The following is a 27,724-nucleotide window of genomic DNA, read 5'->3' on the forward strand; positions in this document are numbered from 1 at the left end:
ACATTCACCCTATTAGCAAACGTTATTTATATTTTTTACTAAAAGATACACATTTTTTAAACTTAGTATTTTTATTATGAACATTTATGCTCAAGTATATTTCCAAAGGCAATAGATATGGTTTGCCTACTAACATTAAAAGGAAATTAATTAAAAACTGAAATATACTACTTGTACACATCCCCTGTGCTTTTGAGTTTCAAATGACAATTTACTTATGTCTTCTTGCCATACTTTTGTGATCTGTTTGTACAGTGTTCTGCAAAAATGTTTAATGTAATTAAAAACTAAAAACACAGAAAATGTCCCTGTAATTTTGTAAACTTGAGGTACCATTTTGATGGTTGAAAATTGGCCTCATACTCAATATAATGTAGAGGTAAAATGTTTACATTAAAAGTTAATTGGCAATGTATAATATTACACAGACATGCATATTCTAAGTCCTTCTAATGCCATTCTGAACACGTTTTCCAAAGGTTGCTTACACACATTTTCAGAAATAGGTCTTGATGAGTGAGAATGAAACTAAGCCACTATTTATCTTATCATGTATCTCTGGTTTGTTTTATGATGTATATAAATGATAAAAGTGCCCTTGAGCAAGGCACCTAACCCCTCACTGCTCCCCGAGCGCCACTGTAGCAGTCACTGCGCCGGGATTAGTGTGTGCTTCACCTCACTGTGTGCTGAGTGTGTTTCACTAATTCACAGATTGGGATAAATGCAGAGACTAAATTTCCCTCACGGGATCAAAGTTATATACTTACTAATACTTAAATTACTACACATGTTCTGACAGTTGGTGTCATTACATGCACACACACTAATACACTCTTTGTCTCGTAATTTGCCATTTCTGTGTTAAAATTGACTTTTGTTACAGCAGGCAATAATGTTTATGCATGTAAAAATGAGGGAATACACCAAACAATGATGGTGGCTTTTGTGCGTGTCCCCACCTACCGCACAAGTATTAACCTACCCCGCAATCATATACAACTTAACTCTGACTGCCCTGATGCCTATTCTAAGTCATCGTAATATAATGCTGAACACTTAAAGTCTTAAAGATTGCATACCATACTTTTTTAGAAATAATCTCTTCTGTAAAGCCCCTTTCTCATTATCACCTCTAACCTGTCCCCATACTGATACTTTGAACTTGGCTGGACAAGTCAGAACGAAACTAAGCCACTGTTTATCAGTTTTTTAAATCTCTGGATTGTTTTATGATAAGCAATATGGCATGAGTGGTAAATTATTATTATTACCGTTTTATTGCTTTTTTCTTGCTTCATTGCCACATTCAAAATCGATACCGAAACTGCAACATCATAATTTGTTTGCTCAACTGGCCATCGGAGGGTCAGATGAATTTATGACATGTCATAAATTTTGGTCGCCCCTCGTGAGGGTATTGCATAGTTGAACAAGAGCCATGAACTAATTTGCTGAAATTCACTTGATTTCACCTGATTTTTTGATGCACCTGTGCAAATATACTGTGACCATGGAGATAACACGATGACACATGTGTGGTTTTGACAGAACCTGAAAGCATTTATAGTACTGTGGATTTTAAAGTGTCATTAGTGATGAAAATAAATTTAAAAAGGGCCACATCCATTTTGAAAGAAACATGCCTGGTAACAGGCAGAAGTGGGCACAAATACTTCAAAAACTATTTTGTTACAAACTACAAATACTGGCTCATGAAATGTAACAAAATTCAAAATACTTATGTGAAACATGTATTTAATTAAAATACAAGTAATTAGTAATTAGAAAATACAAAAATACCCACACAAGTATCACGGTATTCCCACTTTTAATAGAAACTACAAGGCATATTATTGAAAACGTATCCCCAAGAAAATACTATTTTCTGATTGGCTGACAAGGGGCTATACATTTTGTACACTGGAGCACCTTTGAGGTAGATCTGGTAAAAAAGTGTATTCACCGTCCAATGTAAATTATGATTGAACTGACCATTTTGAAAACTGAACTGTTTGTGCTATAAATGCATGCCTATAGCCTACATGCATGACTGGCAACATGGGGAATAATCAGAATAACATCATGTAAGGTGTGCCAATACAGAGAACTAATTAACTTGGTGGAGAAAACTCCACTCTGTTTGGCATTGGGGAGGTCTTTTCTGATTGACTGGTGGGGTGGCTATTAATTCTGAATAATGGGACACCTATGAAGTACATCTGGTAATAAAAGTTTCCATAGCAATGCTTAATGAATGGTAACTATAACAATCATAGTAGGACAACGGTACGCTAAATAAACTAAAGTAATTAAATACGTAGTTCAAATACATCTAATTAAAATACTGCCCATGTCTGGTAACAGGTGATGCCCGATCCACAGCCAGCAGGAGCAGCTGACTGGTAAAGGCCTCATCCCCTTAAGGCCCCTCAAATGATTGGACCAATAATTACAACCACAATCACCAAAATGCCTATCAGAATGCAGATCTTCTTCCTTGACTTGCGCTGGAAATATATAAATGGCCATTTGTGAACTGACACATTCATTTTAAAGTACATCCCCAAAACAGAAAAAGTTGGGACGTGTAAAATGTGAATAAAAACAGAATGTAATAATCTGCAAATCTCTTAAACTCATATTTAGTTGCAAAAAAGGACACAGACAACATATCAAATGTTGAAAATTAAAAATTTGACTATTTCATGGAAAATATTATGTTAATTTTGAATTTGATACCAGCAACATGTTTCAAAAAAAGTTGGGACGGGGGTAACAAAATGCTAGAAAAGTTGTGTAATGATAAAGAAAACAAAAGGAAGAATGTTTCAAAACTAATTAGGGTAACTGGCAACACGATTGGGTATGAAAAAGAGCATCCCAGAGAGGCAGGGTCTCTTAGAAGTAAAGATGTAGGGGTATTCATCACTTTGTGTAAATCTGTGTGCACAAATGATGAAACAATGTCATTTTAATGCTTCTTAACATGAAATTGTGACGTATTTAGGAAGTTCATCATCTACAAGACATAATATTATGGGCCTAAGCTTGTTTAAAATGGACTGAGGTAACATGGAAAAAGGTCCTGTGGTTAGACCAATCAAAGTTTGCCATTCTTTTTGGAAATCATGGACACATCTGGGCTAAAGAGGAGAGGGCCTATCCAAGTATCCAACCTATCCAACTTGTTTTAGTGCTCAGTTCAAAACCCAACATCTATGACGGTGTGGAGGAGCATTAATGCCTATAGCATGGGCATCTTGCACATTTGGCAAAGCACAATCAATTCTGAATGATGTATACAGGTTATGAGCAACATATACTGCCATCCAGGCAATGTCTTTTCCAGGGACGACCTTGAATACTTCAGGAAAACAATGGCAAAATGAATCTGCACATATTTAAATAGTATTTCTCCATAGAGGAAGAGTCCAGGTGCTCAAGATGGCTTGTCTGCAGTCCAGATTTGTCAAATTAGGTGCATAATGGAATGGAAAGCATGACTAAGAATACCCCATACTGTTGAGCAACTGATATCCTATATCGGGGAGTAATGGGACAACATTTCATTATCAAAACTGTAGCAAATGGTCTCCTCAGTTCCTAAACATTTACAGAATTGTGTTAAATGAAGAGGTGAAGCAGCACAGTGGTAAACATGCTCCCGTCCCAACTTTTTTTGAAACATGTTGCTGGCATCAAATACAAAATTAACATATACTTTCCATGAAATAGTCCAAATTTTCATTTTTAACATTTGGTATGTTGTCTGTGTCCTTTTTGCTGCTAAATATGGGTTTACGAAACTTGTATATTATGACATTCTGTTTTTATTTGCATTTTACACAATGTCCCAACTTTTTCTGTTTTGGGGTTGCAATATAAATAATAAAGTAATACAAGGACACCCCCTGCTGCCGGTGCCCTAATCACCTGGTACACTACCGGGCTCTCACGCTCACATTGTGGAGATGCACCTGTTGACTCTGCACCAGTGGTGTGCCATGGACATGTTGGTCATGGTGGGCCTTCCGGCGATCAGCAGCTATCCGCAATCGCTCCCGGGCTCCCTCACAGCCTACCTGGAGCCGGGACCGGTGTTCAAGGATCCAATCGTGCACTCTTCCAATCCCTGGTTCCTGCACCCGACCCAGTAGGAAGTCGATTGGGAGGCACGGCTCTTGCCCAACCATAAGGAAGTGAGGGCTCTCCCCCGTGGCTTGATGGGGGGGTGGTCTTATAACAGAATAACAGCTGAGGAAGACAGGACACCCAATCCCGTTTCTTAGTCACAGGCAGAGTGCGCAGGAGGCCATGCAAAGGTGCGGTTGAACCGCTCGCACTGGCCGTTACCCTCTGGGTGATGAGGGGTGGTGCGGGACTTCCGGACCCCATAGAGATCACAGAGCTGATGGAGGAGTAAAGACTCAAAACTCCGACCCTGGTCCAAATGGATCCGGGCCGGCACTCCAAACCTATAAAACCATTCTAACACTAGAACTTGGGCTACAGTGTTGGCCCGCTGATCCCTTGTGGAGATGGCCACAGTGTACTTAGTAAACACGTCGGTCACTACCAGGATAATACTTTTTGGGTTTTCTCAATCTCCATGAAGCTCTACCTTGAACGTTATTACACTATGCGCTAGGCTGGTGAGAAGGCTCTTTACCATTGGCTGCATTCACTGATTTGGGACATGTCATGGCAAATAATATAAAGATTAATGCTTTGCCTCTGAAGAATTGAGATGGTGAGTCTTCAATCATTTGTTTCCTAAGCTAAGCATTTTTTTTTAAACCTTTATTTTACCAGGAAGGTCCCATTGAGACACAATGTCTTTTCTGCCAGGGAGTCCTGGTCAAGATGGCAGCAATTATTTGAAAAACAAAGAAAATACAACATGGGACATGGGTACAGAGCAAAGACACCAACAGCACACTTACACAGAGGACACAGAGTCGGAGACAACAATGCACACTAACAACAACAGCACACTAACACAGAGGACACAGAATCAGAGACAACAAAGACTAAGGAGAGCTAAAAATATATTAGAATAAAATAGAACACTAGAAGCAGTGTCACTGCTCAGTGTAAGCCAGCTTTAAAATACATTTAAAGACGGTAAGGAGTCCAAGTTGAGTGTGTGTTGAAGCTCATTCCAAGCATGTGGTGCAAAGGATAAAAAGGCAGATTTTCCCTGTTTAGTTCGTGAAGTTGGAGACTGTAGGAGGAGCTTGTATAACTGGGAAGTTTGCCCATTAGGGCCTTTGCTATAAAGATTAAAATATGGATTTTTCTTCTTAGATGCAGTGAAGTCCATTGAACCTTTTCATATAGCATTCAGTGATGTGTTCTAGGTGCTCCTATTACAAACCGCAAAGCAGAGTGATACACTACATCAAGTTTCTTTAGGAGGCCTAAAGAGGCATAGACCCTTTCAACAATAAAAACAAAAACAATGCTTGAACGTTCTATTTGGTTCCCGATCTACTTCCTCTGCATTAAGATAACATATGGAATGTTAAAACGGAAGCCTTGTGGGGCCAACTATGATGCTGATAATGGAACTCTCTTGAAAGGGTCTATATTAAGTCTCCATAACAGAGAGGGTTAAAGCGGAGCGAGAGGCGCAAACGTTCGACAATTTCCGCGTTCGATTATTGCAAGGGGGAGGGGGGGAAATCCCCCTTTATGCACACCAGAGTAAACCCTCGCTGCACTAATGTCAATGGAGACTTGTGGAATTTTACCAATAAATTGGTCATTATGTCTTTCTGGATTTGTTGAGGGTTTTTTGGAACATTTTGTCATAATCTGTAAGTGATTGGGATCATTTCAAGCCTAAAAGTGTAATTTTTAGTGTTCGGATTTGTAATAAAATAACTTAATATCAGACCATGCTGCTGCCAGTGTCCAGTTGTTAGCATGCTAGCTAGCCTCTTAGCTAAGGTAACATTTTAAACGGAGAAGTGTAATTTCTTTGAAATGACAACTAGCTGAATAACATTACTGACATTAGTTAAAGTGGATAGTTTATACTCAAGTGAATTTGCAACAGTATATTAAGTTTAAGCGTTAGCTAGCTAACTAGCTCGGTTCACGTGACTAATTAAATTATTCATATCATGTCCTAAAGAATGATTCATTGGTATCATACATGATTATAGACAATAATACTGTGAACACAATTATGTTTATCTGTTCTTATTGCTTATTAAGAGAGAAAGTTTAGTTAGTGACGTAAGGCGACACTCCCACTTATGCAGACCGGAACTGTCCCGTTTTGCTCCCATAGTAACGAATTACGTTGCTCTATCTTGCTAGTAATCAAGGATCTTTGTCCATAATCTAACACTGATAAAAAGGTACTTTGGACCAATGTTTTTCTTGCAGCATACATTCCTTGAAGCATACAGCATAGACAGTAATACAGCGACGGCCAGTATATATACAGCATATATATATATATATATATATACGGCATATACAGCAATATTTCCTTTAAGCATACAGTATAGATGCTGATTGAAACGTAGCCTATACCATTCAGACAGCTAGGTGGCAATCAAGCTCATAATGCAGTTTTAATTGCAAACAGAAGTCAAGCTAGCAACAACTCATTACATAATTCCATATCCTAACAATGAAGGTTTGTAATAACTTGATTGTGTACTGTCAATGTGAAGCAAACAAACAAGGCTAGAGTTGGATCAACCTTATCCTAGACTCAGCGGTCCTTAAAGTGACAATGCACCAATTATCAAAAATACAGTACAAATTGAAAATTATTGGCCTTTTGTTTTACTTTAGTCATGTGTGTTACATTTTTGTCATCATTTTAACAATCATGGGTAGTTGCGCCCCTGATGGTAGGCCAGGCCTATTTTCCTTTCGTAGCTCCTCTCTCTGAGTCTGATGTCACGTCATGTCACATTGTCAACATGGTACATGGGTATATGAAGCAGAACATAACGGGTCATATGTCTAATGCTTTCTTCTTCATAACACGTGTCAGACATCATCACATTTTTGTTTTTATTAATTTACATTAGTAAGCTACAGGACAGTGTTTTTCAAAACATGATCTGTGCTAAAGAGAAAAAAAAATGTGTCATTGCATTTCTGAAAATGTTTGAGTTGCTGAATAACAGTGTGTTGGGGCAGCCGTGGCCTACTGGTTAGCACTTCGGACCTGTAACCGGAGGGTTGCCGGTTCAAACCCCGACCAGTAGGCACGGCTGAAGCACCCTTGAGCAAGGCACCTAACCCCTCACTCCTCCCCGAGTGCCGCTGTAGCAGGCAGCTCACTGCGCCGGGATGAGTGTGTGCTTCACCTCACTGTGTGCTGAGTGTGTTTCACTAATTCACGGATTGGGATAAATGCAGAGACCAAATTTCCCTTACAGGATCAAAAGAGTATATACTGTATATACTTATACTGTTGGGACTTCTCTCCTGTATGTATTAGCAAACGTTGTTGAAGAGTTATGAGGTGTCTAAATGCTTTTCCACACTGGTAACATTTATGAGGCTTGTCTCCCAAATGAATTAGCATGTGGCTTTTAAGATTTTGAAAAAGATTTTCCACACTGGTGAATGTGTTTTTTAAGATGTGAAATTTGTGAAAATGCTTTTCCACACTGGACACATTTATAAGGCTTCTGTTCAGTGTGTATTAGCATGTGGTTTTTAAGATGTGAAATTTGTGAAAAGCCTTTTCCACACTGGACACATTTATGAGGCTTCTCTCCAGTATGTGTAAGCATGTGGCATTTAATATATGAACGTTGTGAAAATGCTTTTCCACACCGGGGACATTTATGATGCCTCTCTCCAGTGTGTACTCCCATATGACGTTTAAGGTTTGAGGATATTTTAAAAGCTTTTCCACACTGGTCACATTTATGAGGCTTCTCTCCAGTGTGTTTTAGTGTATGGCTTTTAAGAGCTGATCTTCGTGAAAAACGTATTCCACACTGGGTACATTTATGAGGCTTCTCTCCAGTGTGTATACGAATGTGGTGCTTAAGATTTGAGAGTTTTGTAAAAGCTTTTCCACACTGGGCACATTCATGAGGTTTCTCTCCAGTGTGTATTAGCATGTGGCTTTTAAGATCTGAACTTTGTGAAAAAGCTTTTCCACACTGGACACATTTATGAGGCTTCTCTCCAGTATGTGTAAGCATGTGGCGATGAACATCGTTGGAAGATATAAATGCTTTTCCACACTGGGAACATTTATGATGCCTCTCTCCAGTGTGTATCAGTACATGAGTTTTAAGATAAGAAACCTGTGAAAATGCTTTTCCGCACTGATTACATTTATGAGGCTTCTCTCCAGTGTGTATTAGCATGTGGCGTTTAAGACTAGATATTTGTGAAAAAGCTTTTCCACACCGGACACATTTATGAGGCTTTTCTCCAGTATGTGTAAGCATGTGACGTTTGAGATCTGTGGAGGTTATAAAAGCTTTTCCACACAGGGGACATTTATGAGGCTTCTCGCCAGTGTGTGTTAGCATGTGGCTTTTAAGATCTGAACTTTGTGAAAAAGTTTTTCCACACTGGGCACATTTATGAGGCTTCTCTCCAGTGTGTGCAAGCATGTGGTTGACTATTGAGGATGTTGTAAATGCTTTTTCACAATCAGAATATTTATGTGGCTTTTTGCGAGGCTTCTCATTTTCTGAGTGTGTTTGCTGGTGTTTCTTGAGTTCACTCAGGGCCATGAAACTCTTTCTGCAGACGGTACAGCGGTGCAGCCTTCCTTTGAGTTGCAGGTTGAGTTCATCATTCTGTCCATGAATCTTCTGTTGCATTACATGTTGGTGTTCTGGTACACCTGGAAGAGTTACAACATGCACTTAGATTGACAGATAGAGGTGCAGATACAGATAGATAGAAATACTTCTGCATTTAATTGCTATGTAAAACTAGGTATAATCATTTGTTATGACACAGTATTACACTAGACATTACAGACCTCATGTCATCTATTCTAACGGTTATTCCTTAAGAACCTATTAGGCTAGTTTGTGATATATAGTTCCATTTAGAGGCAGTAGTAATCCAGATTTTATGATTGGTGTACTTGGCAGCCTTAAGAGGCAGTGCGGTATCTAAGATTTTATATCTATGTAAGAAACTATATACACATCATAAAGCCCGGCTGATTTACCGGCGGGCCGATGTTAGGCATTTTCCAAACTATCGGTATCTGCATTTATAACTGCCAATAAATATTTTAAAATTAAATAAAGGAAAACCGAATATTGATCCTTCATTTAGATTTCCAGTATTGTTGTTACGTGGTTTGTCCAGCAGATGGTGCAACTTCTTGCTGCTTGACTTGGTTCCACTTCCTACACAACGACAACGAATTGCAACTTCCATGTTTGTGTGTTCATGGTAGGATGATTTTCACATAAAATATAATTATCACCTCTTCTAGAAGCCTAAATAAACTTAAGAATGTTTATTGGACATGCTTGGTTTTTACTGCAGTAGGCTAGCGTTAATCTTAGAGCCACAGGTCACCAGCTTAATGTTACGTCCAAAGGTTAGGTAACTTGACTGTTGTCGTATTTGTGAAACATAAACGCGGTCATGACCGAGTATATTGATAGCAGCACTATAATTGTCTCTTTCGACTGTCATCCCATTCATTTTCTGATTATAAAGAGAGGAGCTAAGTTAGTGCCAACATTTAGCCAGTGCCAACATTTAGCTAATGCCATGGTTCACTGGTGGAAATACGACACAACCTTAAAAACACTGGACTGGGACAGTTCTGTTGGCTAAGACTGTTTAGCTGTTGTTGACTCGTTCACAACACTGTCACATCTCTCAGACGGTCATTGGTGGTCCTGTCAGTACTGTCAGTGAGTGTGAACTGTTGTATTAAGCTCACAAAGACTGCACACAAAATAAATGTGAGCATATGAAACAAATCTTTTGAGCTAACGTTAATGCCCAAACACTCACATACTCCTCAGTTTCAGTGCATATTGATAACTCTCCTGTTGAGAATGTGTGCAGCTTTGAGTTTTTAGACATTCATATTGCTGACTCCCTCACCTGGTCCTTACATGCTATAAAGTGAGCTTCTCCTTTGGACAAGCACTTTTGAGTCTTGGAAAACACTTTTCCATTTACATCGGGATTTTGCAAACATTCAGAGTCAATAAAATGAGCCCTGCATGAGTAATGAATAAGCAGCTGCACGTAAGCATGCTAAACTTGACACCCAAACAGTATTCTAACGTTAGCTTTGAGATACTGCTTGATTGCATACTGTAACTTAACTTAGTTTAGGACCTGAGTATTTCAATGTGACTTTTTCAGAGATATTGACAGTTTATGAGCTAAATATGACTATGATATTAGATTTAACATGGAAATAGACTTAGAATAAGAAGAGCGTATCAAAATTGGATTCCTTGTATCAAACAAAGTAGAGAACATACATTATACAATAATTGAAGACTAAAGGAAGTTGAAAAATAACCTTTTCTCTATTCAGCGGGGGGCATTTTGGATTTTATGTATAACTGACACTAGGGGGGCCACCCCAACTTGTATCCATGAATTTTTGAAAACCTTAGGCCTATACAGTACCTAACACCCTGCCAAAAATCAAAAACGTATCCAGAAGTGCCCAATTTTCATGAATTGCATCCCTTTTGTTTGGGAGCAAAATTATGTATATGTATATCAGATGAGGTTTTTTTGCTTTGTTTTTTTATTCACAATTTAGCACATACAGCACACACACATCGAAACACGACAACACACAAAACAGCTGGGACAACACACAGGACAGAAAAGAAAAGAAAAGAAAAAAAAAAAAAAAGACAATAACAATCCGAACAATAATAATAATAATCCTACGTTACCACAGTCCATTATTCAATCTAAGTTAGTCATTTTATAGTATGTATATAATTCAATATTAAGGACCAAGTGGATAGGTAATCTTGCAGTCTTGAATGTTGTTTACTTCTGATTTCTACGATGGGCAACAAGTATATTATTTGCTCCAGCCATTGACCCAAGGTGGGTCCTGACTGGGAAATCCATGTACTAAGTATACATTTTTTAGCAAAATAGGAAAGCATTATAAACACACATTTTCTTGTATAGGTATAAGTCTAATATAACTTATTTTCCACATCGTAATTCAACAAATATAACATAGGGCACAGCTCAAAAGTACAGTTACACATATCCTGAATTGCTTCATGAATCTTCTCCCAAAAGGAGTGAACAGCTTTACAATGCCAAAATAAATGCATAAATGTTCCAAATTCAGTTTCACATTTTCTACACATAGGAGAATTAGTGCCATCAAACTTGTTAAGCTTCACTGGAGTTATATAGTATTTATACAGGAATTTATAATTAGTTTCTTTAACTTTAATGTTTGTAGTCAAAGGTGAGGTAAATTGGGTGCACAGAATTAACCATTCTTTTTCACTGAAAGTCATTTTAAACTCTATTTCCCAGTTTGTTCTCAGAGACAAAAAAGAATTCTGTGAACTTTCAGAGTTCTGTACAGGTGGGATATCTTCCCCTTAACCGAAATAGCAGTAATAATAAATTGTTCCAGCTCAGTGGGATAGAGTCTAAGTTGTCCCTTTTTATGTAAAGATACAATGATGTGACGAACTTGCAAATATTTTAAAAAGTCTGTTCTGGGTATTTGATATTCTGCACAAATATCAGTAAAGGATTTAATGGACTCCGAGTCCTCCTCAAACATGTCTGAAAAAGTTTTCAGACCATGAAGTGTCCAGTTTCGAAAATCAGTTTGAGAGAGAGCTAGAAAGTCGGGGTTAAATGCAATAGGAGACTCTTTGCTTATATGACCTTCTGTATTCAGATACCTATTGCAGTCCTGCCAAACTTTCAATGTAGTTTGTAAAGGGGGCATCCCTACACTCATCACTCATAAAGTGTTGTTGTGATCTCCAATGGATAGCATGTTAGTGATTCCAATGTGACCCAAAGAGAACTAGTTCCCAGCTTCCAACTTATTATATTTCTAACTTGGCAGGCCCAGTAGTACCATAGAAAGTTTGGAAGTCCTAACCCCCCTTTCATACATTACTTTGTGGACAGCTTAATCCTTGGGGTCTTATTGTTCCATATACATTTTGTTAGACATCTATTGATTAGCTTAAAAAAATAAAAGGGAATATAACATGGCAACATATTAAGTGCATAAATAAACTTAGGGAGTATACTCATTTTGATAACATTGATTTTCCCAATAAGGGACAGTGGGAGAGCTGACCAAGTCTGAAGTTTCTTTTTGCATTTTTCCAGCAAAGGGTTGTAATTTTCCTGAAATAGTTTGTCCAAGGTGGGTGTCACTTGTACTCCAAGATATTTTGTAGCATCAGCCACATAAATGGGCATATGATTTGATAAAGGCAGATCTTATTTATTGTTACATATCAGATGTGTTACTAAATATTTAGTAGACCTACCTCTAAGGAAAAGTAACAATTTAGGTTATCTCTCTTTATACTGTTTAAAACCTGGCCAGGTACTTTTTAGCTCTATTTCTGTACCTTTGTAAATCTCTTGCTATCTTGATTGTGGGCGTCAAGTAAGCATTTAGCAGACGATAGGGCCCAGAACTGTCACTCACATTTTCACTCACTCGCACCCACTTTTTCTGTTCTTGCCCTATGGCTGCGCTCACAGAGAGTCACGTTATGTTTTTAAACGGGACGCGGGAGAAAGCTGGGGGGGAAATAAATGAATGAATGAAGGGGTAGAAGTCTAATGGCGTTCTGATATCCTCTAATCGCTTCATGGAATTAATAATGAATTGTCCTGCTCGTATACACCCGTCACATGGAATATCTGACTCTACAGCTGTTTTTTCAAGGAGGTGAGATCGATCCTTTTTTCCCTTTTTTTCGCTGGACTTTCTTTGCTGGAGTTTAAAAGACTGTCTAAATGTGCGAGGGCCTCAATACGGTTGCATTGCTCATCCTCTTAGCACTGTTCTAGGTTTATCATAGTTCATAGTTCATCCTTTAATGCCGTTTTAGGTTTATGGTATTTGGTGGGGTATTTGGCAGATGCTTGTCTAAAACGAAGGTTTTTGTTTTGCTGCGTTTTGATAGGCTACTCTAAACCTATACTACATTTAGATTCATTAATGTAGCAGACTAATAACATCTCTAACCTAAACATGCTACTTTGTTGGCTGTATATGAGCTTTTGTTATGTGGGTAACAGCGCCCTCTAGTCACAAAACAAAAGTGCAACACACCAATCTATTTAGCTCTCTGTGAGAAGACTTACTTTCCAGCAGCCAGTCACATTGTTGCTCCTTCTCCTCTTCGTCTTTTTCAGTCTTCACTGTTTCATTGTAAGTCGACCTTGGTGACTCTATGACGTCTGTTTCAGTTTTACAGTCAAACTCTGCAAAGGGCTTTTCCTCATCATGTTGAAATGTAATCATATGATCATGTTCCTCCTCTTTTATGTCTTCTTCTTTTACTACAACTCTCAGGTCAACATGGTGCGTTTCAGCAAAGCCAGAACTAAATGGAGGTCCGAGGTCCATGTTGCTAGCAGAACAAAGATGATCCCGTACAAAGTGTAAAATTGCCTGTAGTCAGAGAAACAGAATAAAGACAAATAGTAAAAAAGGTCAAAGTCAGCTTTATTTCATTTGAATAAGTAGAATATGTGCTGAAGACTTAATTGATGTTTAGCTTTTAGAAAAGTAACACAATTACATCTAACCAGTGGTGCAAATGAGTAGGCTAACTGACATGTCCAAAAGTGAAAATATGAGTCCCTAGACCGCTCCATACACATAGGATGTTTCTCAAATTCGAGGATTCATGCTTGGTAGAATGTGCCCTGCTGGATTAAATCCTTCAAAGACGAGGCAAGGCTGCTTCTTAACATTCGGAAAACACACAATGGAACAGACTAGCGAGTGTGCAGGAAGCTGCAGGTGTGCGTTATTGAACATCATGCCTCCTGCCCACTTCTTTTTGAAAAACAATGAATGCACCAGTCATTCTCCCACGTGTATAAATTCAATTATACATATTTGATTAATTTGCCAATATAAACGGGCAGGAGGCATGATGTTTTTTTGTGTGAAAAAAACAGCGACGAAATTGTGAATTTCCAGAGCGTGTTACAACACACTCAGCAATCGACTCCTACGGACTTTCCCCTTAAGATGGCAGCAAAGATGGCAACATTTCCGGAAAGGTACTGGCTGAATACGGTACAATCGAACTTTCTCAAAACACATCCGAATGACATGATTTTGATGTCAACTCAACGTATGTACCCCCAATCATCCGTAATCGATCTAAAGTGCATTTTACTCCGGATAATTCCTTTAAGCAAAATTGTAAAGAGAAAAGTGTAATATTTAGCTCGCAATAGATATCATTAGAAAATTATGAGTTTAAAGTTGTCAAAATGAGTCAAGCCCATATATCATTTAAGTTACTTCACATAGTGACAATATGGGATTGTGGGTGTTCCAAGCACACAGTGGATACACACATGCATCCTCGAAAATTATTACAATAATAATTATTTATTTATTCAGGGAAATTTGTCTGAGCAGAAAGATATTTTACAGCAAAGTACAAAATTGATTCCAAGACGAATACAATAAAAATGTAAACTCAGAAGGAAAATAAAAACATAAAACAGACAAAAGTGAGTTAGTTAAAAACAGGAGCTCTGTACCGTAGCCATATCATTAAGAAAACACAAATTATCAACTGATAGAAATAGGCTTAGTTTCAGACTTTCTTGTAGTTTGTTCCACTTATACGGTGAAAAAAAGTTGTAAGTAGATTTCCCAAAGTCAGATCCGGGGTTTCAAGGGAGATGAGACTCTGTCCTGGCTCCTATTGTGACTTAAATTTCAAGCTAAGGTAAGGGGGTAGTTTCCCTGCCTTATAAATAAAAGGAAGGCAATGTCTCTCAGGGGGGAAAGGTAGCTTTGGATCCGTCAGTAGGCTACTGAATATAGCTGTGGTTAAAGCCACCCTAATAAATTTGTCGTGAAGGGTTTTTCGGAACCGATAATTGTACTTGTAACAGTTAATTAAGTGGTCTGTTACAGATTAAGTGCCCCCCCACTCCCCCGAGCTCTCAGCTGTAGCTCGAAATACCGGTAAGCACTTCGCCATCACAGTACTACTCTCACCCATAACTTCCTTGATAAAGTGCTGATCTTTTATGAAGGTTTGAATACAAAGTTGTGTTGAGATAAACACAGCGGTCACTCTCTGGAAGTTATGTTTGGCTAACTAGCTCGTGGCTACTGTTTGTGTCCATACCTTCCTCCAACAAGTTCGTTGCTCCGTCAAAGTCTGCTGATTTGCTGTTTGTGGCTGATAGACGTGGGATCGTGTTTATATCCGAAAAATGTCGTAAACCAACATTTATGCATCTTCTCCCGTGGTGGACTGCATGTGAATTTTCCTGCTCGTGACTTGACCTACGTGAGTGGTGGAAAAGGAACCGGTGGAACAGTAAAATAAATAGTAGTGTGAAACTAGCGACAGTAAAGAAAATTCCAATATGGCCGCCATTCGCGAATCATTCAAAATAAAAGTCAGAACATAGTCATTACTTTTTCAATGAAAAAGTAATGAATATGTTTAAAAAATATTAATTTAAAACTGTATTGTGTTACCAAAGGGAAAGTAAATTTAGAAAATAATTAAATAAGACATTTAAATCGAAAATACACATTAGAATGCTATATTTTTTCAACGTCAATATAATTAAACTGTGTGGATGTGAAAACAATAAGTTGTGCATATGTAAAAGGGGGGTGAAATGGAATCCTTATAACATGTACTTTCAGAATATATATAGATATTTATACCAAGTTCGCCTTTGTAGGTTACAGGCCATACTAACTCTGTACCGAGTCATATACTTTAGGCCTGTCATTGACATACACTGTTGAACTTCAAATTGTGTGGCTGTGAAAACAATAAGTTGTGCATATGTAAAAGTGGGGTCAAATGAAATCATTATAACATGTACTTTCAGAATATATATAGATATTTATACCAAGTTCGCCTTTGTAGGTACCAGGCCATACTAACTCTGTACCGAGTCATATACTTTAGGCCTGTCATTGACATACACTGTTGAACTTCAAATTGTGTGGCTGTGAAAACAATAAGTTGTGCATATGTAAAAGTGGGGTCAAATGAAATCATTATAACATGTACTTTCAGAATATATATAGATATTTATACCAAGTTCGCCTTTGTGAGTGCCAGGCCATACTAAGTGTGTACCGAGTCATATACAATAGGCCTGTCATTGGCCCACTGTTGAACTTCAAATTGTGTGGCTGTGAAAACAATAAGTTGTGCATATGTAAAAGTGGGGTGAAATGGAATCCTTATAACATGTACTTTCAGAATATATATAGATATGTATACCAAGTTCGCCTTTGTAGGTACCAGGCCATACAAACTCTGTACCGAGTCATATACTATGTCTACCATTGACATACACTGTTGAACTTCAAATTGTGTGGCTGTGAAAACAATAAGTTGTGCATATGTAAAAGGGGGGTGAAATGGAATCCTTATAACATGTACTTTCAGAATATATATAGATGTTTATACCAAATTCGCCTTTGTGAGTACCAGGCCATACCAAGTGTGTACCGAGTCATATACTATAGGCCTGTCATTGGTACACTGCTGAACTTCAAATTGTGTGGCTGTGAAAACAATAAGTTGTGCATATGTAAAAGGGGGGTGAAATGGAATCCTTATAACATGTACTTTCAGAATATATATAGATGTTTATACCAAATTCGCCTTTGTGAGTACCAGGCCATACTAAGTGTGTACCAAGTCAAATACTATGTCTGCCATTGACATACACTGTTGAACTTCAAATTGTGTGGCTGTGAAAACAATAAGTTGTGCATATGTAAAAGTGGGGTGAAATGGAATCCTTATAACATGTACTTTCAGAATATTTATAGATATGTATACCAAGTTCGCCTTTGTGAGTGCCAGGCCATACTAAGTGTGTACCGAGTCATATACAATAGGCCTGTCATTGGCCCACTGTTGAACTTCAAATTGTGTGGCTGTGAAAACAATAAGTTGTGCATATGTAAAAGTGGGGTGAAATGGAATCCTTATAACATGTACTTTCAGAATATTTATAGATATGTATACCAAGTTCGCCTTTGTAGGTACCAGGCCATACAAACTCTGTACCGAGTCATATACTATGTCTACCATTGACATACAGTGTTGAACTTCAAATTGTGTGGCTGTGAAAACAATAAGTTGTGCATATGTAAAAGGGGGGTGAAATGGAATCCTTATAACATGTACTTTCAGAATATTTATAGATATGTATACCAAGTTCGCCTTTGTAGGTACCAGGCCATACTAAGTGTGTACCGAGTCATATACTATGTCTGCCATTGACATACACTGTTGAACTTCAAATTGTGTGGCTGTGAAAACAATAAGTTGTGCATATGTAAAAGGGGGGTGAAATGAAATCATTATAACATGTACTTTCAGAATATATATAGATGTTTATACCAAATTCGCCTTTGTAGGTACCAGGCCATACTAAGTGTGTACCGAGTCATATACTATGTCTGCCATTGACATACACTGTTGAACTTCAAATTGTGTGGCTGTGAAAACAATAAGTTGTGCATATGTAAAAGGGGGGTGAAATGAAATCATTATAACATGTACTTTCAGAATATATATAGATGTTTATACCAAATTCGCCTTTGTAGGTACCAGGCCATACTAAGTGTGTACCGAGTCATATACTATGTCTGCCATTGACACACACTGTTGAACTTCAAATTGTGTGGCTGTGAAAACAATAAGTTGTGCATATGTAAAAGTGGGGTGAAATGGAATCCTTATAACATGTACTTTCAGAATATATATAGATATGTATACCAAGTTCGCCTTTGTAGGTACCAGGCCATACAAACTCTGTACCGAGTCATATACTATGTCTACCATTGACATACACTGTTGAACTTCAAATTGTGTGGCTGTGAAAACAATAAGTTGTGCATATGTAAAAGGGGGGTGAAATGGAATCCTTATAACATGTACTTTCAGAATATATATAGATGTTTATACCAAATTCGCCTTTGTGAGTACCAGGCCATACTAAGTGTGTACCAAGTCAAATACTATGTCTGCCATTGACATACACTGTTGAACTTCAAATTGTGTGGCTGTGAAAACAATAAGTTGTGCATATGTAAAAGGGGGGTGAAATGAAATCATTATAACATGTACTTTCAGAATATATATAGATGTTTATACCAAATTCGCCTTTGTAGGTACCAGGCCATACTAAGTGTGTACCGAGTCATATACTATGTCTGCCATTGACATACACTGTTGAACTTCAAATTGTGTGGCTGTGAAAACAATAAGTTGTGCATATGTAAAAGTGGGGTGAAATGGAATCCTTATAACATGTACTTTCAGAATATATATAGATGTTTATACCAAATTCGCCTTTGTGAGTACCAGGCCATACCAAGTGTGTACCGAGTCATATACTATAGGCCTGTCATTGGTACACTGCTGAACTTCAAATTGTGTGGCTGTGAAAACAATAAGTTGTGCATATGTAAAAGGGGGGTGAAATGGAATCCTTATAACATGTACTTTCAGAATATATATAGATGTTTATACCAAATTCGCCTTTGTGAGTACCACCCCCCTTTTACATATGCACAACTTATTGTTTTCACAGCCACACAATTTGAAGTTCAGCAGTGTACCAATGACAGGCCTATAGTATATGACTCGGTACACACTTGGTATGGCCTGGTACTCACAAAGGCGAATTTGGTATAAACATCTATATATATTCTGAAAGTACATGTTATAAGGATTCCATTTCACCCCCCTTTTACATATGCACAACTTATTGTTTTCACAGCCACACAATTTGAAGTTCAACAGTGTATGTCAATGGCAGACATAGTATATGACTCGGTACAGAGTTAGTATGGCCTGGTACCTACAAAGGCGAATTTGGTATAAACATCTATATATATTCTGAAAGTACATGTTATAATGATTTCATTTCACCCCCCTTTTACATATGCACAACTTATTGTTTTCACAGCCACACAATTTGAAGTTCAGCAGTGTACCAATGACAGGCCTATAGTATATGACTCGGTACACACTTGGTATGGCCTGGTACTCACAAAGGCGAACTTGGTATAAATATCTATATATATTCTGAAAGTACATGTTATAATGATTTCATTTCACCCCCCTTTTACATATGCACAACTTATTGTTTTCACAGCCACACAATTTGAAGTTCAACAGTGTATGTCAATGGCAGACATAGTATTTGACTTGGTACACACTTAGTATGGCCTGGTACTCACAAAGGCGAATTTGGTATAAACATCTATATATATTCTGAAAGTACATGTTATAAGGATTCCATTTCACCCCCCTTTTACATATGCACAACTTATTGTTTTCACAGCCACACAATTTGAAGTTCAGCAGTGTACCAATGACAGGCCTATAGTATATGACTCGGTACACACTTGGTATGGCCTGGTACTCACAAAGGCGAACTTGGTATAAATATCTATATATATTCTGAAAATACATGTTATAATGATTTCATTTCACCCCCCTTTTACATATGCACAACTTATTGTTTTCACAGCCACACAATTTGAAGTTCAACAGTGTATGTCAATGGTAGACATAGTATATGACTCGGTACACACTTAGTATGGCCTGGTACTCACAAAGGCGAATTTGGTATAAACATCTATATATATTCTGAAAGTACATGTTATAATGATTTCATTTGACCCCACTTTTACATATGCACAACTTATTGTTTTCACAGCCACACAATTTGAAGTTCAACAGTGTATGTCAATGGTAGACATAGTATATGACTCGGTACAGAGTTTGTATGGCCTGGCACTCACAAAGGCGAACTTGGTATAAATATCTATATATATTCTGAAAGTACATGTTATAATGATTTCATTTGACCCCACTTTTACATATGCACAACTTATTGTTTTCACAGCCACACAATTTGAAGTTCAACAGTGTATGTCAATGACAGGCCTAAAGTATATGACTCGGTACAGAGTTAGTATGGCCTGGTACCTACAAAGGCGAACTTGGTATAAATATCTATATGTATTCTGAAAGTACATGTTATAATGATTTAATTTCACCCCACTTTTACATATGCACAACTTATTGTTTTCACAGCCACACAATTTGAAGTTCAACAGTGTATGTCAATGGCAGACATAGTATATGACTTGATACAGAGTTAGTATGGCCTTGTACCTACAAAGGCGAATTTGGTATAGATATCTTTATATATTCTGAAAGTACATGTTATAAGGATTTAATTTCACTCCCTTTTTACATATGCACAACTTATTGTTTTCACAGCCACACAATTTGAAGTTCAACAGTGTGTGTCAATAGAAGGCCTAGTGACTTGGTATTGCCTGGTACTACAAAGGCGAACTTGGTATAAATATCTATGTGTATTCTGAAAGTATATGTTATAAGGAGTCCATTTTACCCCCTTTTAAATATGCACAACTTATTGTTTCCATAGCCACACAATTTAAAGTTCAATAGTATTGTGTATAGTATGACAGGCCTAGGGTAGGCTATATGAGTCCGTATAGAGTTAGTATGGCATATACCTATAAAGACGAATTTGGCATAAATATCTATTCTGAAAGTACAAGGAGTCCATTTTAGCCTACCACCCTAAGTTTGAACTAAGTGTTATTTGATAATAGTGTTATTTTAGGTCTTGTTAATGAAAAAGGTAATCCTTCCACAATTATATTAATGCAAAGTATAATTGTATAAAAACATTAACTTTAAATCGATGTATAGTACATTATTATCCCCTTTTTCTATGTTTGTTTTTGTTCCCCTCTCTTTTAATAGTAGCCTACATCAGGAGATGGAGACGTTTGTCCAGAGAATGTCCTTAGACGGGCTCTGGTTTGTCTTGCCTTGCATTGAGAAAGGTGTTGCGTGAGATCACTTCCGTTCAATTACAAGGATGTTAGCAAGACAATTCTGCTACAATTACAACATTTGCACATGCATTTACATAGGCTAAGTTTCAGCAACATGTTTACATTTCGTGTAAACCTTTGAAAAATACTCTGAAAACCGAATTTTAACCTACTTTATCTGATCGTTCATCTGTACCTTTATTTTGACGCTTTTCGCCGCCATATTGCCCGCTATTGTCGCGTACTGTCGCTTACTGTCGCTAGCTCCACGGAACTAAAAGAAATGTTGTTGTTCTTCTTCTTCTTTACATTTATTGGCGGTTGGCATACGAACTTGGTGCATTACCGCCACCAGCTGTTTGGGGTGTGGCGCTTCAATGCGGAATTAGATTGTTCGACTTGAGGCCAAGGGGGCAGGCGAATTCCCGGAAGAATCAATGGGAGGCTGGAGGGACCACTTCTCTGCTAACCCCCATAGAAGCCCATTCATTTTAGGATTTTTTTGAAATACCATAACTTCATATAGCATATATCCTGTGCCGATATTGTAGCTTCTGTGTTATCTACATAAACAACTAGATGTACCGCCGAGCGGTACAAAATATGACCGCCGCCCAGTCCAGCACATTTTTTCCACAAAAATAAATCACGCTGAAAGGCCTATATGATTCTAACTGTCTCACTAAATTGCATTATCCACACTCAATTCTCACTGGTATCTGTAGGGTTCCTACGCAGTATGGAAAACCTGGAAAAGTATGGAATTTGATTTTAGTAATTTCCAGGTCTGGATTAGTATGGAAAAAAGAAATAAAGGTATGGAGAAATATTTGTGTTTCCAGACTATTGCATTTGCAGTACTAATAACTCCACTCGGGTCATAATGAACCATTCCTACTGTTGTGTAGCTTAACTGTCAGTCCCCATCGTCAAGATACAACTATGGTACAACTAAGATAGGCCTACAACTAAAAATGAACCAGCTAAATGGACGAATATTAAGTGTCATTTTTTAGTTCACTTCAGTTGTCCATACCTTTGTTTTCACCGAGTTATCCCAAACCAGATGTGGCCGCAATGTCGAGAATATGGTCAGAAAAATCTACCGAGAAGTTTGGAAATTTGAGTATGGAAAAAGTATGGAATTTTGAAATGGAAAATGTGTAGGAACCCTGTATCTGCTAGACAACAAGTACCAAAACATGATTAGTTCATAGATTTCACATGTAAAATTCATTTTATACAACCCCACCCCCATCTTGCCTGTTCATAATTCTGAGAAATTCTTGAATTGTGTGCATGTGTGCGTGTACATGTTTATGTTTATGTGTGTGGGTGTGTGTGTGTGTGCGTGCTTGTGTGTTTACCTGCGTATGTGTGTTTGTGCATGTGCATGCATGCGTACATATGTCTACTGTGTGAGTATGTGTCATACGTATGATTACTGTGAATGTATGTGTGTGCGTGTGTATCTGTTTATGCACATGTGTGCACATGGAATGGGTTAACATGACCCCTGGAGGCAAACATACGGAAAAAATTGATCATCCTAGGCCCTACGGTTCTCAAGATATTCACAGAAAACTGTGTCTGCCTTACCCTCCTTTCGGGGGGTCCAGTACAGCGGGGGGGCTACAGATCAAAACGAAAAACAATGGTTCCATGCTATCCCATGAACGAAAGTTCACAAAACTTGGCATGCATTCGGAGGGTGTCATAATGATCCTACGCTTTCAATTTCGTGCAGTTTTGACCATGTCAGCCAGAGATATTGTGATGAAAACACCTCATTTTTTGCTTTTTAATTTTTAACTAGGTGGCGCTATACATGAAATAAGTGGTAATGGGACAAAAAAAAGGTGGACCTCCTAGGCCCTACGGTTCTCGAGATATTCACAGAAAACTGTCTCCGGCCACCTACAGGCCAGTTGGTGTATAGTAACATAAATTAATTTATTGTGTGGCCCCCCATGAACGGAATTCCACAAAACTTGGCGTGCATTCAAAGGGTGTCATAATGATCCTACACTTTCAATTTCGTGCAGTTTTGACTATGTTAGGTCACAGATACCTGCGATTACAACACCTCATTTTTACTTTTTTGTGTTTAACTAGGTGGCGCTATACATGAAATGAGTGGTTATGGAATATGTTGACATGGCCCCTTGAGATCAACATACAAAATAAATGGTCCTCCTAAACCTTACGGTTCTCGAGATATTCACAGAAAACTGTTTCTGCCCTACCCTCCTTTCGGGGGGTGCAGTCCAGCGGGGGGGCTACAGATCAAAACGAAAAACGATGGTTCCATGCTATCCATGTGGGGTTACATGCCCACCAAGTTTCGTGTACCCCGGTCTTTCAGTGTCCCGGGAATCCTTGACGGAAATTTGGACATGCGAAAAAGAAAAAAAAAAAAAAGAAAAAAAAAAATCTGGCTAAACCTATACTATCTGTATAAAATCTGACTAAAACCGCTTCGCTGCGCGGCGGTCATAATAAAAGGCAAAACAAGACTCGACTAACTCGTACGTAACGTTAGGTTCCCGTAACAAGAATGTTTAGCATGTCCGGTTGTAGGGAAGCTAACGCACCATAGGGAGATAACCGTATTGTTTGGATACAAAGCTCAGTCCAGCCAGCACGGAAACTCATGAACAAAGCTATGTAGCCTACAATAGCATTGTATGTTACGGCAAAGCATTGCATAGAGGCAAGTAAACCTAATGAAAAACGGCACTAACGTCATTTCAGAGGTTTTCAATCGATTGACCGTAGGTCGGAAAAGTGGAAAGAAGATTAGCTTCAAGGCTATATAACTTTAACGATGGCGATAACTTTTTTGTTTTGTTTTACCATGACTTTTTGAAGATGCTCATGTGTGGTACTTTCAACATTAACACGACTTGATAACAAGTGAGGATGATAGGGTAGGGTGGGGTAAAACGCCCCCCAAGGGTGGGGTAAAATGCCAAAGCAATGCCCCTCATGCATTAATAGAAAAACCAAAAGTAAACAACTAAAGTAAACAAAATCTATTGTGGAGCAATACAATATAATCAATAAATTGATTGCAAGCTACTACATTTCATCAATATATTGACAATAGCCAACTTTGTTTTAGTGACTGCTGAAAATTAGAACACTTGCCTAAAAATCCATTTTTCTTTTGTTTTCTTGAAGTACAGAGCATGCATCCATTTTATGGTGGGTACTTGTACATCACCATTGTCAACATAGTGCATAGAAATTATAACAACAACATTTTACTTCATTTAGTGATTAGTTTGTGAAATATAGGAGGGGGAGCGTTTTACCCCAAGGGGCGTTTTCCCCCACTCTACCCTAATTCAAGGTTTGGGAGGAATGCAGAGACCAAATTTCCCTCATGGGATCAAAAGAGTATACTTATACTTGTGAGAGGTATAATGATCATAGAGTAATCAAGCAGGACATGGAAGGGAAGACCGCAATTCATGACATGATTGAGGAAAAGTACATGACAAGGGAGAGACTTCACTTTATTTATTTTTCTTAATATAATGGTTCTCCTTGGCGTTCATGGTATTACACACTCCTGTACAGTTGGTGGCGATAAACTACAAAAGAAGTCATCTGCCAAGAAACAGAAGAAGAAGAGAACAAAAGAAAAGAAAAAAAGTTGCGCTGGATCCCCGACGTTTTCCCCCACTCTACCCTATTAATAATAATAATACATAAATACATAAATAAATGTTTAACTTTGATGACTTTGAAGGTGAAGGAAGTGTGAAGAATTTCTGTGTAGGCCTATCTATCATATGAGTTACAAGATTCAGTTCGATGGTGGTTAAGTGTGGACTTGACTGGGGCAATTGTGAGGGCATAACGAGCGATGGGGCCGCAAATATGACAGGCAAGAATAGCGGAGTTGTAAAACGAATAAAGGAGGCAGCAGGCAAGAATAGCGGAGTTGTAAAACGAATAAAGGAGGCAGCAGGCAAGAATAGCGGAGTTGTAAAACGAATAAAGGAGGCAGCAGGCAAGGAAATTACATGGAATCATTCATACACCGCCAGACATTGGCATGCAAGGGTATACCCCCCGAACTTGACAAACCACTTAGCGAAGTTTCGCGTTGTAAACTTCATTAAGGCCAGCTCACTTAACAACCGGTTATTTCATCAACTGTGCGCTGACATGGGAGCAGAACACACGCACTTGTTGTTTCACACTGAAGTGCGCTGGTTGTCAAAAGGCCGAGTTTTGACCAGATTTTATATTATTAGAAACGAAATCCATGCGTTCCTCATATAGAAACAGTCCACTCTTGCTGAATTAATCACTGATAATTGGCTGTTCAAATTGTCTTATCTGGCCGATATCTTTTCATCGCTCAACAAACTAAACTTGAAATTAAAGGGACGGCACTACAATGTTTTCCTTAATTGGAAAAATGTTCAGGCTTTCCAAAAGTCCTTGAAGTTGTGGCTTGCATGACTCAGAAGGCCAGACCCAAGTCTATACATGTTTCCCACGGTGTTGCAGCACGTAGAAGAACATGATGTTTCGGCCACACACGTGAAACACCTCTCTGCTCTTATTCAGACTCATCTCGCTGCGCTTATTGAGAATTTTGATCGCCATTTCCCAACAGAGAGGTATGACATTCTTAATGATAAAAGGTGGATTCAAAATCCCTTCGAATTTGAAAGTCCAGAGTCTTTGCTTGAGTTGATGCTTAGTCCTGCAGAAGAAACTGAGTTGTTGCAGCTCACCTGCGATCGCACTCTGCAAAGACGCTAAGGACCTGTGACCTTATCATCATTCTGGATTTCGTCAGAATATCCTGTCCTCAGTAGGGCCAGTATTTCTATGCTTATTCCTTTCACTACTACATATATGTGCGAATTGGGATTTTCTGTGCTCACAAAAATGAAAACAAAGCACAGAAATAGACTGAATGCTGCGCCTGATATGCGTGTTGCGCTCTCGTCCTGCACCCCGGACTGGAACGCACTACACATACGCAGACAGGCCCACCTATCCCATTAGCAAGGTTGAAATGTTATTAAAGCCATGTTTTGTATAATTTGTAAACTTTTTGTACATTTTTTATTGATTATTTTGTTCCAATATTGCTGGTTCAATTGAATATTGAGAAGAAAAAGAAATGGGCTAGCTTACGTTTTTTTTTAAAAAAGCCTACATTTTAATGTCCAAATATGCTACTTATTGGATACCTTATTATTTTAATATTGCTGGTTCAATTGCATTGTTATCCATTGTTTAAAACTTGAGTAGTACTAATTGTTCAGAGAGGCCTGATGATCACTCATAACAATAAAATATCATTTATAAAATAAAATAACAATAAAATGTCATCATTAATGTTCAATTATGGTCAACTCCACCTTTATTTTGTGATTCACGAATAATGCATATTGACTTGGGTCGCGATGGCTTGTGACTTTTAAAATATGGGTCCCCTGAAAAAAGTTTGGGAAACACTGCTGTAGGCTATATTCATGTCATTGTTATCCTATGTAGGCTACACAAGGACATGAATGAATTTAAATCAAGGACATGAATGAATTTAAAGAGGAAAGGAACATTTGCCAGGAACATATGTATGCAAAGAAAGAGCTTTATTAAAACAAACACACAACTATGGGGTGTGTTCGAAACGGGTAAAGTTGCTGCCTTTTAAGATATCTAACTGGGGAGCAAGGCAGCAAGTGCGGTTCGAAACCGAAAAAACAAATTCTGCTGCCTTTTAAGATATCTTAGAATTCCCAAATAACGGTCATTTTTGAAGGCAGCATCGATGCACACTTCATGCTGCCTCCTACCCATAATCCCTTGTGGCAACGTCTGAAACAGCTGTGAAAGGTAAACAAACATGGTGGATGACATCGGTAATGGCTGCTGAATCTGTTTAAAATGTCATTTGTGTGATCTTATTTTGCTTAGATTTGCAGATTACAGATTAGAAATAAACAATTTACTATCTGATTATGCCATTGTTGTAACCATTAATAGCGTCTGGTCTGATATATCTGCCGGCCGTAAAACTAATTTATACTGTTAGCCTGCTAGCTTACGTAAGCTAATTTAGTTTAACGTCAGGCCTTTGCTAACGTCATACCGTAGTGTTAACCAAAGATTCTAGAGTGCTACGCTCATTTTTAAAAGATGCATTTAATCCAAAGTCATGTCTAGTGAGACAGCTCTCTATGTAGGGAGGGAGGCAGTAGGCAGCTGTCTCCCGTTTGGAACACACCCTATATGTGCAAAGCGAGGATCTGCCCACACAACATATGGGTAGCTCACGAGCAGCCCAAAAGCTACAACTCCGTGAACTGGCGGTTCTTTCTGAGGCAGGCCCGTTTTGCAGACGCCTATGGTGCGTGGCTCTGTACTTCGGAGTCGCCTCTAACCGGGACTGCAGCGTGGCACAGGGTTCAGAGAGCTCCGGGCATGGAGGTATTATATATAACTGGAGAGAGTGACTAAGTCCCGCCCCCATTCATTTCAATGGACCATGCTAGGCTAGCTACTTCAGCCAAAAAAGTTTGAAATTGACCGCAGCCATCTTTACAAAAATGGCGTTTCATGGGTGTTCGTTTCCGGCACCAGCTAGAATTAGCC

General features: G+C 38.4%; 3 protein-coding genes across 3 annotated transcripts in view; all 3 read right to left on the reverse strand.

Moving 5' to 3' along the window:
- Window positions 1-15,547, reverse strand: part of LOC121718880 (gastrula zinc finger protein XlCGF57.1-like) — a 168,201-nt gene extending 152,654 nt beyond the window's left edge. The window contains exons 1-3 of the mRNA XM_042104263.1: window positions 15,348-15,547; window positions 13,327-13,636; window positions 7,338-8,848 (exon numbers count right to left, since the gene is read on the reverse strand). Of these exons, the coding sequence (XP_041960197.1) occupies window positions 7,569-8,848; window positions 13,327-13,591 (1,545 nt within the window). The 5' untranslated portion in view covers window positions 13,592-13,636; window positions 15,348-15,547 and the 3' untranslated portion in view covers window positions 7,338-7,568. Of the gene's footprint in view, window positions 8,849-13,326; window positions 13,637-15,347 lie in introns of the transcript that reaches the window.
- Window positions 1-27,724, reverse strand: part of LOC121718875 (zinc finger protein 708-like) — a 137,977-nt gene that overhangs the window by 79,044 nt on the left and 31,209 nt on the right. The gene's annotated exons all lie outside the window — the stretch shown is intronic.
- The window catches only part of LOC121718839 (zinc finger protein 665-like), an 81,799-nt gene continuing 61,861 nt past the window's right edge, over window positions 7,787-27,724 (reverse strand). Inside the window, exon 5 of the mRNA XM_042104162.1 lies at window positions 7,787-7,833. The gene's annotated coding sequence lies outside the window, so the exon portion shown is untranslated. The remainder of the gene's footprint in view (window positions 7,834-27,724) is intronic.

Source organism: Alosa sapidissima, chromosome 9 (assembly GCF_018492685.1).
Source record: "Alosa sapidissima isolate fAloSap1 chromosome 9, fAloSap1.pri, whole genome shotgun sequence".
Classification (NCBI taxonomy): domain Eukaryota; kingdom Metazoa; phylum Chordata; class Actinopteri; order Clupeiformes; family Clupeidae; genus Alosa; species Alosa sapidissima.